Consider the following 14,622-nt stretch of genomic DNA (forward strand, 5'->3'; position numbering starts at 1 on the left):
TTAGCCTCTGAGACGTTCCTGTATCACTATCCATCCAGGCAAGTGCTCCGTAGAAGTGATGAAGAGGTCCATGTCAGTATTCATCAGAAAATGGAAAATTAGGGTGGCCTTCAAACCTGCAATGAGAAAGAAGAATGCATATGGGATTTCATAACTCTGTGTTTAGAAGGGATTTCATAACTCTTGTTTCTAGAAGCTATTTCTGTGAAGCCTGCCCTTAGGGTGAAAGCTAAAATGTTTGTTTTCTGATAAGTCATTAAGTGGACATTTTGTACTTTTATAAACATGATTTTGTAACATTAAAGTGGTAAATTGTTTAAACCAATTTCTGTCTTTCAGACTGAACACACAGAGAATCCACTCACCTCTTCAAACATGTGTATATGTCAAAATAAAGCAAAACAAAACAATACCAAAGAGATTCCTTTTTTATTACAAATTCCCAATGATGAAAGCACAAACTGATTTGTCTTGTTCAGAACGGATAATTCCAGTGATATCTTAGCACTAGTAAATAGTCTTGGGTAATTATAGGTAACAATTAACAATGCCATCTAAATCTTATTTAGTTATTCATTCATTATTTATTGACAGCTTACTGCATGGAACATGCTATATTAGACTAAAAATAGAAAGTATGTTATGTAAATGGAAAAATCTCATGGTCAAGGAGCTTACTGTATAAGATCTATATACAGTAATGACCACACTATAAAGTGATAAAAGTGATTATATATTCAATTGTTTGGGAAGAGTTCCAGAAAGCTTTGTGACATCCTTGACTTACACTGGCCTCAGTCTGACTCATACTGAGGTAACTTTAAACTATCTCAACCCCATCAGAAATTAAGTTGATAAAAATATATTTGCCAAAGTTACTTACATAAGAGCAGAAAAATACCGAAAATTTCTGTTTAGGCCGTCTATGACTTTCATATCTTCTGAAGGTAACTGGAATTCAAAAACCTGCCAAATAAATAGAAAAGTGTTTTTGTTTAAAATTTGTATTTAGGGTGCATATTTCTTTGTCTGGAAATTTGCAACCAATCTGACTGATGCAGTGATAATATTTAAGTGTCTGAGAAGTCTCCCAAGTAAGCAATAAATACCAGATAAAAATAAATAAATAGAAACAAATTCCTGACATGGTGAATGGAAACCCTTTTTGCACAACTACTTAAAGATAACAATCACAAAAAAACCCAAATTCCTATGTGTTGAAAATGTGTAAAACTGCAGATGAAATGGAAGAAGCTGGAGACCAAACAAAGCTGACCTGATTTTAAAAGTACTTCCTTGTGTATTTAGAAGATCCAGAGAAACCTAGAGCCATATTTTTGAAAGATAATTAAATATTTTTCATGGATAAACTTGGATTTCAAACTCACAGCAGAAAGTGGTTAGTATGTGAAAAGTAGTATTATTTTTAACAATTTAAAACAAGAACTTTCCACATATTAAAGATGTTCTGTTCAAAGGACTCAGGCAAGGAATTGGCTGAAGTCCTAGTGTCAATTTGACCAGTTTAATTATCATAAATATGATATTTTTCCACTTGCTGCTTGACTTTTTTTTTTAGCCCTCTGTGTATTTTGGATAAGAACCCTTTATCTTTTGAACAGATAGATGGTGAATATTTTCTCCCATTCTGTTTTTAATATAGTCCAATTGATCAACCTTTGTTCACATTTCCTGAGCAACTGGAAATAATCAGCTAAAAAGAAAAGAAAGGAAAAGAATAACCAACCCGCTAAAGGGGTTGGAGGAGTGGTAGAGTACTAGCCAATGAGTGACAGTGTCAGGTATCAAGTTTGAGTCCTCATTTTGGGCAAAGAAAAGAAAAGAAATAACCACCTATGCTTATGTCTTTCATAGTTTCCTATAGTAATTTCATAGTTTCAGATCTTACATTAACGTCTTTGATCGACTTGGGGCTGATATTTGTACAGGGTGAGAGTCTCTCATCTTTGACATGGGTATTATCCTGTTCTCCTCGTACCAGCTGTTAAACAAGTTGTCTTTTCTTCAGTGTGTATTTCTGGTTCCTTTTGACTGCATATTTCTAGACCTTTTATTTTTTCCACTGGTGTCTGTTTTTTGTATGTGTGAGTATGTCAGTAACATGCTGTTTTCGGTACTATCTGACCCCACCACGCTGCTCTTGGCCATATATAAAAAAGAGTAAATCAGAAAGATATGTACATATCCATGTTTTCGTGCAGTTGTGTTCATATCCGCCAAACTAGAATCAGCTGAGCTGCTCAATAAGTGAATATCTGATGAATGGATAAAGAAACTATGGTATATACATATATTGTATATGGTGTGTATATTTATACATACATACTATGGGATATGTCCATAAGGAAAAATGAATTTATGTTAAACTGGTTGAACCAAGTTTAAAAAAGGCAAATATTAGATCTTCTCACTCATTATGGAATATATACACACACACATATATGTATATACACATGTATGTGTATATATATATTATATATATGCACATATATGCATTTATATATAACAGGCTAGTGAAACACATCAAATGGTGCTTGAAAAAGGAGATGGAGAAGAAAAAAGGGGAACTTAACCAGTGTGCATTCTGCACCTATACAAAAATATTCCAATGAAAACCCATATATTACAAATAAACACTAACTCAAAAAATAAATTTGAAAAGAATATTTACTAAAAATAATGATTAACCCTTGTACAGGGGTCAGAACACATCGCTGTTGTAAAGCTGAAGCTAAATTCCTTGTTCCCAGCCCAATCCCAATTGTCCCTGGTAGCGCTACTATAAAGGAAGAGAAGACGTTTCTAAACAGGCATGAAGTGGACACGCATAGTAAAACGCCGGGTGAGTGCAGATGGACTACCGATGTCTCCTGAGAGTAAAAGTAGGAAGGATGTGGCAAGAAAGATGGTACCCAGAGCCCCTGAGCATCACCTGCATGTTCTCTTTGATTCGCTCCTCATTGAAACTCTTGACCAGGGCCACAATCCCTCGCTGTAGCTGGTAGCGAAGGGCGACCAGGGCTGGAGTTCGCTTGTGCTTTTTTGCCATGGCTCCAAGAACTGGATCATCCAAGAGAACTGGGGCGCTCTCATCCACCCTGGAAGGAGAGACAGAAGGGCTGAGATTTAGACCAGACATTCTCCAGTGTGGCCCCTGGACTCACAACACCATTATGGCCTGGGATCTCCTGTCTGCACCCTGAGCCAGTTGAGAGTGAGCTCCAGAAAAATCTGGTGTTGTGGAACTAAATCCATTTGCTCAATTGTTGTTCCTTAGGTATGATTCCTTTTATTTTTCTTCTTTTGTGCCAATTCTGGGGCTTGAACTCAGGGCCTGGGCACTGTCCCTGAGCTTTTTTTCCCCCTTAAACCTAATGCTCTAGCATTTGGGCCATTGCACCACTTCTGGCTTTTTGGTGGGTATTTATAGATATTACTGTCACAGACTTTTCTGCCCAGGCTGGCTTCAAACTGCCATCCTCAAATATCAGCCTCCTGAACAGCTAGGATTACAGGTACGAGCTACCAAGCCCTATTTTTCTTATTACCCATATTTATATCGTTGAGTTCCCAGAGCACCATAGGCAACCAGAACAATGTCTTTTGATTTGCAGAAATCCAGTAGTTTGCTTTGATTCAGGTAAGGATGGCATTCTACCTGTGGAGGGACAAGATAAGAACATTCAAGTTATATGAGAGCCTATATTAATGCACAAAAGAAATATTAAAAGAAGCTGGAAAAATGTGAATTAGCATGACACCTAAATATAAAATAGCAATAATAAGTAAAGATTATTATTTTTTTCCAGTAGCAATGCTTGAGCTCAGGGCTTTGCCCTTTTGCTCAGTTTTGTCCTTCACTCAAAGCCCAAAATGTAATCAATGTAGACTACTTGGTAAGACCTTCCTAGAAAACATGAGGAAAGGAATTGGGGATCATTGTATAATGAAGAGAAACATGACAGAAAGCTGTTTGTAAGCTACAATTTGACTTAGGTTAAAAAAAGAAGCATGAAAGATGTTTTGAGAAAGCAATGGGGAATCTGATTATGGATGGTATATCCAATGACAGGAGTGAAAAGCCATCCATTTCCTTAGGTCTAACAATGCAATTGCAACTTCAAAGGACAGTAATTTCTTTCTTAGAAGATGTTTGTGATGTCTGTTGTGGTGAATAGAGGTATCTACAATTCTATTTGATCAGGTGCAGCAAGCTATTACATATACCTGCATTGCATGCAGATAGTGCTCCAGGCACTTACCTACATTGTAGAGCATAGAAAAAAATCAACCATCTTTGACATATGTGGGAAAATATAGACACCTTAAAGATTTGAATGTGGGCATCATAAAAAATTGTTGTAAAACAAGTATTAATATTTGGGACTCTAGTTCTATGTTATTTCATATTAGATACTACAAACTACATATATAGTATATATATGTATAATAGTAATATTGTATATGTTATATGATATATGTTATTACATATAATAAGTAATATGTATTATTTATACTGTATATCATAATAATATATGTAAGTATTATACACATATATATTCCTAACCAACAAATCTTATTCTTTGATTGGACTTTGTAACAAAGGAACTCAGAACATGGAACACTGCATAGAATGGAGAGGCTTAAGTCAGTAATCTAATGGCAGGAAGCAGGTAAGAGAAGCAGTCTGCAGTGCTGTCAGATAGAAGGTCAGCTCTGTTTTGCTTAGTTTCTGAATGTAGATTTCACCTACCTTCAGTATCACCATAAACAGGTAGCTCTTTCTCTCTAGCCAGGGTGTCTTTCATAGTTTCCATTTGTTTCTTTTCCCTATAGTATGCCTTTGGTCTAGAACCTTGAAACCAGAGATAATATGGGAAATACCTCAAGGATGTAAGCCCCATATAAACTCATACCACTGATCTCATTACTATTCCATGGATTTTATTGCTCATTCTATGGTTTCAGGTTTCCATACTCCATATATAACAGTCTCTCTAGAACACATTCATTGACCAATCTCTTGTCAGCCTTCGTATTTTAGGGATAAGTAAACCTTCTCTTTGAAATGTGACTAATGGATGCAATGAAACATGACTATATTTGCCTCTGGAAATTCTTCTTTTACATATCTATATATTTGTTGTTCATAGGGCTTAAACTTGGGTCCTGAGTGCTGTTCCTGAGCTCTTCTGCTCAAGGTTAGCACTCTACCACTTTGAGCGACAGTGCCACTTTCAGTTTTCTGGTGGTTAATTGGAGTCTCATCGACTTTTCTGTGAGGGATGGCTTTGAACTTCAATCCTCAGATCTCAGACTCATGAATAGCTAGGATTACAGGTGTGAGCCACTAGGTTCCAGCTCTTAAAAAATATTTTTATTATTGTTAAGTAGTTGTACAAAGGAGGTTTCATTCAACAAAACAGTTTATGAATATACTACATCTGGCAATTCAGTTCTATGGTCTTTTAATGTTTTTCTCTCTTTCTTTTTTTTTTCAGTTTTGCTTTACAAAGCAAAGATCTAGTCTTGTGAAGAAAGGCTCTGCTGTCATCATCATCTGCTCTACAAAAGAACTATGACCGAGGAGAGGACATACCTGGCAATAGCATGAGGATTAAGAATGAAGGATGGAAGGAAAGCAGATGATGGCAGCTGACCTGATTGCAGACAGGTTTATACTTGAGTCCTGGTTTGTTCAGGATCCTCTCCAGCTGCCTGCGGTTAAAGTTGGACACCCCAATGGACCTGGCCAACCCCGCGTCTTTACACTTCTCCATGGCCTGGGGAGGAAAAACAGTTGTGAAGAACAATTTCTGCAGCTGGCTACTGAACTTTATAATTGCAAGATCATAGTGTTATAAACATCTTTCTCCAGAAATGAAAATAAAGCTAATTGCCATGGATTGGGAAGAAGAGAAAAACCAGTAAAGGAAATTAAAAGAAACAGTAGTAGCAGCAATGAAAACAACTTTAGTGCTCTCCATAAGAAAGATGATTCTATATAAAGGAAAAAGATGATAATCACCATTTTCTCCAATCCATCTTCATTTCTCTATATTACATTATTAGCAATATGTTCCATTCCATCACTTAAGCAGAGTCATAATAGAGATAGTTAATTTCTACAAGACTGGGCACATATCCTTTTCTGAACTGTGGATTTTGGGCTGTGTCTTCTTTCGATTTCCCCCAGGATCTCAGCATTACTCACCTCCCATATGGCACAAAGATCCACTATGTCGAGCTTGAACTTTCCATGTTCATCTTTTGGATAAATCTCATCTCCTGGCTGAAATAGATGGAATCATAAAAGCAATCTCACAAGGTTTATCTCTCCACTCACATCGATGTTCTCAGGCAGATCTATGTCTGGGAGCTAAAATGAGCTAGAATGTTGACCTTACCACTGAAAGAGGTACAAAAGTCTGCATATGGGTTTGTAAGGAATGTCTTTGAATGACAAGCTTATTCTAATTTCTTATATTAATGATCTGTTTTCATTAATAACAAATTCTCAGGTCCTCGTAGGTTGCCCATGAGTAATTTCCTTATTCTTCATACCCTTGTGCTTTTTCCCTGGAAAAATGACTGTCTTTCACTGAGAAGTCAATAGTTACATGGCCTTGTGAATTGTAATATTGACCTAGGCTAAACAGTCAAAAATGAATAAGTAGTCAATAATGATTTTAATTTCCTAGAGCACATGACTGCTTCAACGGCAGCCAAGTGAGCAAATGACCTGGACTTTTTAAGATAAATTTTGATAGAGAAGATAGAGTGCAAATGGCCATGACCTTGAACTCTCTTAAAGCCCTATATGCCACCAGTCAAAATGGGACAAAACTTAACCAAACTTCTAATGATAAAGAACAGACAAAAGCATTTCAGAAGATTTCTCCTGATATATAAATCTATCCACGGCAGTGACTACCCAATTACATGTTACTTTGAGTAGTCTTATAGCTTTGCACACATAATTGAGTTCATATGACTTTTAGAAGCTTAACTCAACCACACATAAAAAGAGAATCAAGCTGACAGCTAAGGTTTTGATAGATCAATATTGAAAATTGCCTACCTTAAGAGACACTGGGAAATGAATAAGGTAGAGGTCAACATAATTCAGTTGAAGCCTTTTCAATGTTCTTTCCAAACTAGGTCGAACAAGCTCTGGTTGATGAGAAGTAGACCAAAGCTATAAAGGTTGAAGGAAGAAGTGGTGGTGGTTTAATAAATTATCAAAATTTGTGGCTTCTATTTACCTATAGTGAGACATTTTTCAAACAGTTAGACACTGATTATCACAGAAAATAAACTCCCTTTTATCATGGATTTCCTTTGATGAGATCTATTAAACATAGCCCATTCCATTAGTAGGTGCACATACACATCTATGTACCGTACCTTTGAAGTACAAAATATGTCCTCTCTCTTCACTGTGCCATCCTCAATCTTGCTTTGAATGGCCAGTCCTACCTCCTCTTCATTTTGGTACAAATAAGCAGCATCAATATGGCGGAACCCAGCATCAATAGCTAGTTTGGTGCAGTCTGTAATCATTTTCTTGGGAACCTAGAGGAACAATCAAAAGTAGTAAGTAGAGATCTACAGAGTTGAGTGTTATTTCACATACAAAGCAGTGACTTGTATACAAATTAGCCTTTCCTCATGCCTTGTGCAAATTGTGTGTGGGGTGAGTAATCCATGGATATGTGCCTTTCCTACGTCAATGATAAGAATTGGGCCATCTAAGGAACAGTTAAAGTTCCAAGAAATCATTTTTCTGTCATTTTAATTTTGTCTTTATGACTGGGTTACTCAAAGAAAAATAGAAAAGTGCATCAGTGGAGCTCATTGCACATCATTGCACACTGTGGTAGAGTAGACTATACAATTCATGCGGGGGGCTGGGGGGGAGATGGGAAGGAGGGATTGAGAGAAAGTAAGGGAAGGTAAAATGTGTAAAAAATGAAATGTACCTCACTCATGTAATTGTAATCCTACTGTACATCCCATTTATAATAGTAAATTCACAGGACTCTGTGCATAATTACACAGTGGTTTTCTTGTTTTTGTTTTTAGAAAGTGAGATTATAAAGTTAACACAAGAAAAGTTGCATGAAGGGAAGTATTCTGGCAGATATTCTGTGTGATCTAGAAATCTTCTTCACAGTGAAATCACATTGAACCCCTGAGCACTGAATTTGGAAAATACATTGTGGTTTTCAAGGAAAGCCATTTAGAGTGTCAATTCTCAAGTCTTTCTCTAAAGGCTATAGACCACTTTGCTAATCCTCAAATTCCAGACTTCTATCAGAAAACAAGAACACATAAACCCCACTGCTTGTATGGGGGTTTAGGAGTCGGCCATCTATAGTAGCCATAAAATGGTGAGAAACTTAAGTTCCAAGATACCAGTGGCTTTTGTTTGCAAATAGCAGTGTGCATGCCAATCCTTTCTATACAGCCATTGTTATGTACGTGATGGAAGTATATATGGACAATAAAGGTGTGTACTTAAAATATGCAGATTTATATGCAAGAAGTCATCAATGCCATGAGAAGAAAATTTCAAGTAGGTATCAGCCTTTATACCAAAGATCTTTTTTTTAAAAATGGAAATTATCAATAAGATGCAATGTAAGTTGTTGACTTATCTTCCAAATTTAGATAACAATTTGAAAGAGCATTTATTTAAGAAGTGAAAAAGACAAGCCAAAAACTTTTCTATTTAGTTAAAAAATTAAGAATCTCTCCTTTTCTCAATAAAATGGTAATGCATGAGATTCTTAGGTCCTCCCATCCTTTCTTGATACCAGTCCTGAGGTGTTGGAGGCACAAAGAGAGTCCCCAAGGCTCAGGACCCAGTGAGGTCCTTGTTTCTTCCCTTCCATTCCTGACGCTTGCCCCACAAAGCAGCCAAGTCATCTCACATGCCTTTACAAGTGCTTTAAAAATGTTGAATCCTTCTGAAAACAGTGGGAATTCAGGCAGCTAGTCCCTTATCCCACAATTAAGTGGTGTGAGGACAGTCATGGAACCCAGAATTCCTTCCAGTCTACTGCAGTCTCCAGGTTGACCACTTTTCATTTCCAAAGATCATCTAAACCATTGTGCTTTGAATCCAGCATGAACTAAGAAAGAGTGATAATATGCACATAGGATCCTGGTTCCCCTCAGTGTCATGCCCTATTTGCTTTTCCAGCCAGTTTCCTGGAGGTAAAAGTAGTATATGGGAAATTCTACTTAGGGCACACCCAGTAGTTACCATGAGATGTTCAAGTCTGCACAACATATGAACATCAGTACTAATTCTTTTATGCATCTAATGTTTATAACTTTTATTTTTGGAGGTGCTGAGGTTTGAACTCAGGGCCTTTTGCTAGACAAATGCTATACCACTTGCATTGTGCCTCCTACCCTTTTTAAAGATTATTTTTCAAATAGGATTTTACATTTCTTACTTCAGGCTGTCCTTGGGCCACTGACCTCCTACTTATGCCTCCTGTGTAGCTATAGCTGGGAATACAAGAGCCTTGACTCTAAACTTGTGGAATCTTGCTAGTTTTTTTTTTTATTGGTTGTGGGGCTTGAACTCTGGGCCTGGGCACTGTCCCTGAACTCTACTGCTTGAGCCACAGTGCCATTTCCAGTTTTCTAGTGGTTTATTGGAGATAAGAGTCTCATGGTCTTTCCTGCCTGAGCTGGCTTTGAACCATGATCCTCAGATCTCAGCCTTTGGAGTAGCTAGCATTATAGGCATGAACCACAGGCACCTGGCTTGGCTATATTAAAAAAAAACAGTTTTGGGGGCCAGACTGGCTTTGAACCATGATCCTCCCAATCTCTAGCTCCCTAGTAGCTGAGATCACAGGTATGAGCCTCTGTGCCAATCTTTCTGCTCACATCTAGCACAAGTATTTCTTTAGATATTTCATTCTTGAAGAGAGAAAAGGTTACCTGAATTATAGAAATAAATGAGGAAATCACTTATTATAATCAACCTCCTAGCTGAGACCTGACAAGTAGGATTCTTCCTTTTCTTTATTTTGTCAGTCATGGGACTTGAACACTGGTCTTTGGTGCTGTCCTTGAGCTTTTGTGCTCAAGGTTAGTGCTCTAGCACTTTGATCCACAGCACCATTTTCTGCATTTTTATCGAAAGATACAATGCTCTTAAAGAAGAATATCTTTAAGTATAGAAATTCAGACATTCACCATACTTTAACTTTTTAGTACTGGAGATTGAACTAAAAGGTTCATACTTTGAGGCTCTGCCAGTTGAATCACATTCCTAGTCCTTCCACTTTTAGCTTGTTTTAAAGACACGATCTTTCATTAACCTTACTAACTTTGTTATGATCCTCCTGTGTCAGTCTCCTAGAAACCCAGCCCTATCATTTGTAAAAAATCTTTTTTGCCCTTAAGGGACTAGGGATTGAATGCAGGACCTTAAGAATATAGTCAAGTGTTCTACGCAAGTGAGCAACACCTCCAGTGACATCAGATTGCTTTTTAAAAAGATAACCTACTTAAAAATTTCTATTTTGAATAGCATGCAAGAATATTACCTATGATTGATATTGAGTGCTGTGTTTCCATACCATGAATACAGTGTGCACCAATAAAATCTTTGTGTTGACCTCTTTACTTACTTAATCCTTTTTTCTTTTTTTTGGGTCTGGTTGTGGGGCCTGAATTCTGGGCCTGGGCGCTGTCCCTCAGCTCTTCAGCTCAAGGCTAGTGCTCTACCACTTGAGCCACAGCACCACTTCTGGCTTTTTTCTTTTTGCTTATTTGGTGCTGAGGAATCGAACCCAGGGCCTCAGGCATGCAAGGCAAGCACTCTACCACTGAGCCACCTTCCCAGCCCTACTTCATTCTTTTTTAATGTCAAGATACTTTGCTCTTTCCCCTTTATGTCTTATATGAAATGGTAAATTGTACTCATTCCTTAACGTTGGAGAAATCCAGAACTCATGTTTTTCTATATGTGTCTCCTTGTGTTATCATAATTATTTTTCTACCCTCTTCTTAACATCTTCACTTCCAATCCTTCTTCTTTGTCCCTAGCCCTATGTTACAGTCCACTGAGAAGAAAGATGTGGCATTTTTCTTTATGTGATTGGAGTATTTCATTTTTTATAATATCATCTGCCATTCTACTAGAAATTGCTGGACTTCATTTTCTTGAATGGCTGAATAATACTTGTCCACATGCATTATATATCAATTCATATCTCACATTGTATTTATCCCTTCATGGAGTAATGGACCTTGAAATGGGTTCATATATTAGCTATTGTTAATATTACTACAATGAATATATCACTGTAGGCAACATTTTGGTATGCAGATTTCATTTGAATTAGATGTATACCCAGAAGCTAGATGGCTGGATAATATGGTAGATCTACTTTGATTTTATAAGGAACCTCCATACTGTTCTTCATCATGTCTGTAATTTACATTTTTACTAAAAGTACAAGAGTTTTTTTCTCTATATACTATCCAGCAATTTATTTTTAATTTTAGTTTAGCCTTTGACACGATTCATTCTATAAGGCTGAAATGATATCTCACTGTAGTTTTGAATTTTATGACATACTTCAGAGCCATAGGAAACAGTAGCAAGATGCTGACATAGAAATGGACATAAAGACCTGTGGAATGGCACACATGTCTCCGAAATGAATCCACATGTCAGGATGATTTTCAACAAATAGACAAAAACTTAGACTTTGAAAAAAGAGCACCCTTTTCTGTAAATCTTGGAAAGTCTAATGCCCGTATTCAGTTCTGTTGTGATATTTCCATATATATATATATATATATGTGTGTGTGTGTGTGTGTGTGTGTGTGTGTGTGTGTCACATCTTCTGACCAAAAGCTTGACATATTTATTTCTTAGTATGTATAAATATCAGATCAAAACTGGATCATACACTTTAGGACCTGAAACTTTGAAAGTGCTAAAAGAAACATAAATGAATGAATTCAGAATTTCAGGATAAACAAAGTTTTTAGATATATTCCCTAAACACAGAAAACAAGGAAACAGCAGGGAAAGGAGACAAATTAGATTGTATTAAGTCAAGAATGTTGTGTATACCAATGGAAACAATCAATAGCATGAAGAGGCAATTCCTAGAATATAAAAAGTATTTATTAATTTAATCATCTCATAAATCATTAATATTATAACATCTATGAAACTCAGAATGCAACAATAGAAAACAAATATCACAATAAAAATGATCAAATGATGCTACTAGAAACTTCTCTTACTGTCCAAAAAATAAAGAAAATATGCTCTGTACCATTATCAGATGATTTTACTGTTAAATTTTCTTTTTTCCTTCCTACCTAATTGGGAAATAGACTGGGACAGAATGGAAAAATAATGACCAGGATAATCAGTATCTGATACATGATCAGATCCTAAGGAATGGGGAAACAGAGACCCAGTGAACCACCAGAGAGCCACACAGGAAACTGGCCAGCTTTCTATTCATTCTATCTCCTTTTAAATCTTCAAGCCAACATGAGTGTTGTTACCTTTTCAGAGGCATAGGTGCCAAAGCCCAGGACAGGAATAAAGTGACCATCATTCAGTTGTATGCACTGATGCTTGGAATTCATCCTGGGTCACTTCTCAGAGTTATTTTCTTTCTCAGTGCTCTAAGCAGATTCTGTTCCTCCTTCCCTCTCAGAGCAGCAAATAAATGGAAGTCCTTTATAGTCAACTGTCTGACTAATGACCATCTGATGGCATGTGGGAGGAGTAAGAGTAAGTAATAGTCTACACGTGAGAAAAGATTGGAACCAGTTAACTGAATACCCCTCTTTTAAATGAGCATACATAGGTGGTGAGTGGGGCTTTTGTGGTAATATTTCCTTACATACATACAATCCTGCCTGACCAAATTTACTTCCTCTATCACTTTCCCTGGTGTCCTTACCTGCTTCTTAAAATAATTTCAGTAGGCTTCATTGTTCTAGCTTCCTGCTCACTCCTTGCTAGTACTGTCCCTTCCACCTTCACATCATCTTTCTTTTAGATTCCACATATGAGGGAAAAACGGTTCTTGTGATCTATTATTGAAGAATATCAAAACCAAAAGAAGATGAGGGGGAAAAGGCAGTAAAAATTCATTGTATATCCTACAAAATGAAGAAGGGTGAGGGAAGAAAGGAGTGACATTGATCAAGATGAATTGTATTCATAAACTGCATTGTTAAATGGCAACTCCTCTGTACAACTACTTAAAGATAATAAAAAGAAAAAAAGGCATGAAACTCTTGCTTTTCTTTGTAAATGAAGATTATTTCCCAAGATCAAGCCTACAGAAAAGACAAAAGCTGCCCCTCAGACTTGGGATAAAGTACATATTCATGTCTTTTTGAGTCTAGCCGATTTAACTTCATGATCTCCACTGTCATCTATTTTCCTACAAAAAGGTTTGTTTTTATAGCTGCCTCATATCTCACTGAGAATATACCATCCATTCTATCCATCCATTGATAAAATGTAGAATAAACCCATACTTTATTTTGAATACTGTTGGGCTCAACATGGATATGCAAGCATCTGCCAGTACTGGGGCTGAAACTTGGTGGTTGGGCACTGCCCCTTAGCTACTTTCCTCAAAGCTGGCACCCTACTACTTGAGCCACAGTTACATTTCTGGCTTTTTCTGTGGTTAATTGGAGACAAGAATCCCATGGACTTTTCTGCCTGGGCTGGCTTTAAACTGCAATTCTCAGATTTTAGCCTCCTAAGTAGCTAGGATTACAGATAAGAGATATTGGCATGCAGCTTAGAAGCTATATTTCCAAAGGAAATTCCAAATTGGCTTCTACAGTGACTGGAGTATACATTTCCATCATGTCCTATGGATGCCCATTTTCTTCTCCTAGACATCGTCTATCAAAAGACATAAAGGAGGAGGAAGGGGAAGAGGAAGAGGAGGAGGAAATGAAAGAGGAGAGGGAGAGGGAGAAGGAGGAGGAAGAAAAGATAGAGGAGGTGAAAGCAGGAGGAGGTGAAAGAAGAGACAACCATCCCCTTAAACTACCAATATCTGAAGTGTGATTGACCTGCTTCAGAGTTGCTTAGTGTCACAGCCTGGGTACCTCGCAGTACTTGGTGATTACTTGGTGATTACTTGGTGATGTCACAAAAGCAACTATTACTTATGCCTAGGTTACAGATTTGTCCAATAGATGTACAATGGAAATGGTGGGTCTGTGTACCACATGAGGGTTTACTACTTAGAGGAAGAAGCCAGAAGAGAGTGGGTCAAGTATCTATTCATGAGGAACAAATAATTCAGGAAAATGTGCTGAACATTTGTGACATTGGCCGATGTACTGACTAAGGTCTTTCACAAGGACATCATCTGGTGTGTCAGCCAGCACTGCTATTATTCTTTGGGAAGCTCTTGCCCCATGACAGAAACTTTTCTTTTTTTTTATTAAATTTATTTATTTATTTTTTATGTGTGAACATACTGTACAGAGGGGTTACAATTACATGGGCAGGATAATGCGTACATTTCTTACCAAGCATTGCAGCCTCCTCCTTTGGTTTACCCT

General features: G+C 37.2%; 2 protein-coding genes across 2 annotated transcripts in view; one reads left to right on the forward strand and one right to left on the reverse strand.

Annotated features, from left to right (window-relative positions):
- The window catches only part of LOC105980410 (aldo-keto reductase family 1 member C4-like), a 293,440-nt gene that overhangs the window by 30,772 nt on the left and 248,046 nt on the right, over window positions 1–14,622 (forward strand). The window lies entirely within an intron of this gene.
- Window positions 35–12,711, reverse strand: LOC105980417 (aldo-keto reductase family 1 member C1 homolog). Its single transcript, XM_013009263.1, has 9 exons — window positions 12,583–12,711; window positions 7,429–7,596; window positions 7,103–7,219; window positions 6,236–6,313; window positions 5,682–5,804; window positions 3,570–3,679; window positions 2,954–3,119; window positions 884–966; window positions 35–116 (listed from the first exon to the last, which is right to left on the reverse strand). Exons 1-9 carry the CDS (start codon window positions 12,664–12,666, stop codon window positions 74–76), a joined length of 972 nt encoding a protein of 323 aa, XP_012864717.1. The 5' UTR covers window positions 12,667–12,711; the 3' UTR covers window positions 35–73.

This window comes from Dipodomys ordii, unplaced genomic scaffold (genome assembly GCF_000151885.1).
Source record: "Dipodomys ordii isolate 6190 unplaced genomic scaffold, Dord_2.0 Scaffold9, whole genome shotgun sequence".
Lineage (NCBI taxonomy): Eukaryota > Metazoa > Chordata > Mammalia > Rodentia > Heteromyidae > Dipodomys > Dipodomys ordii.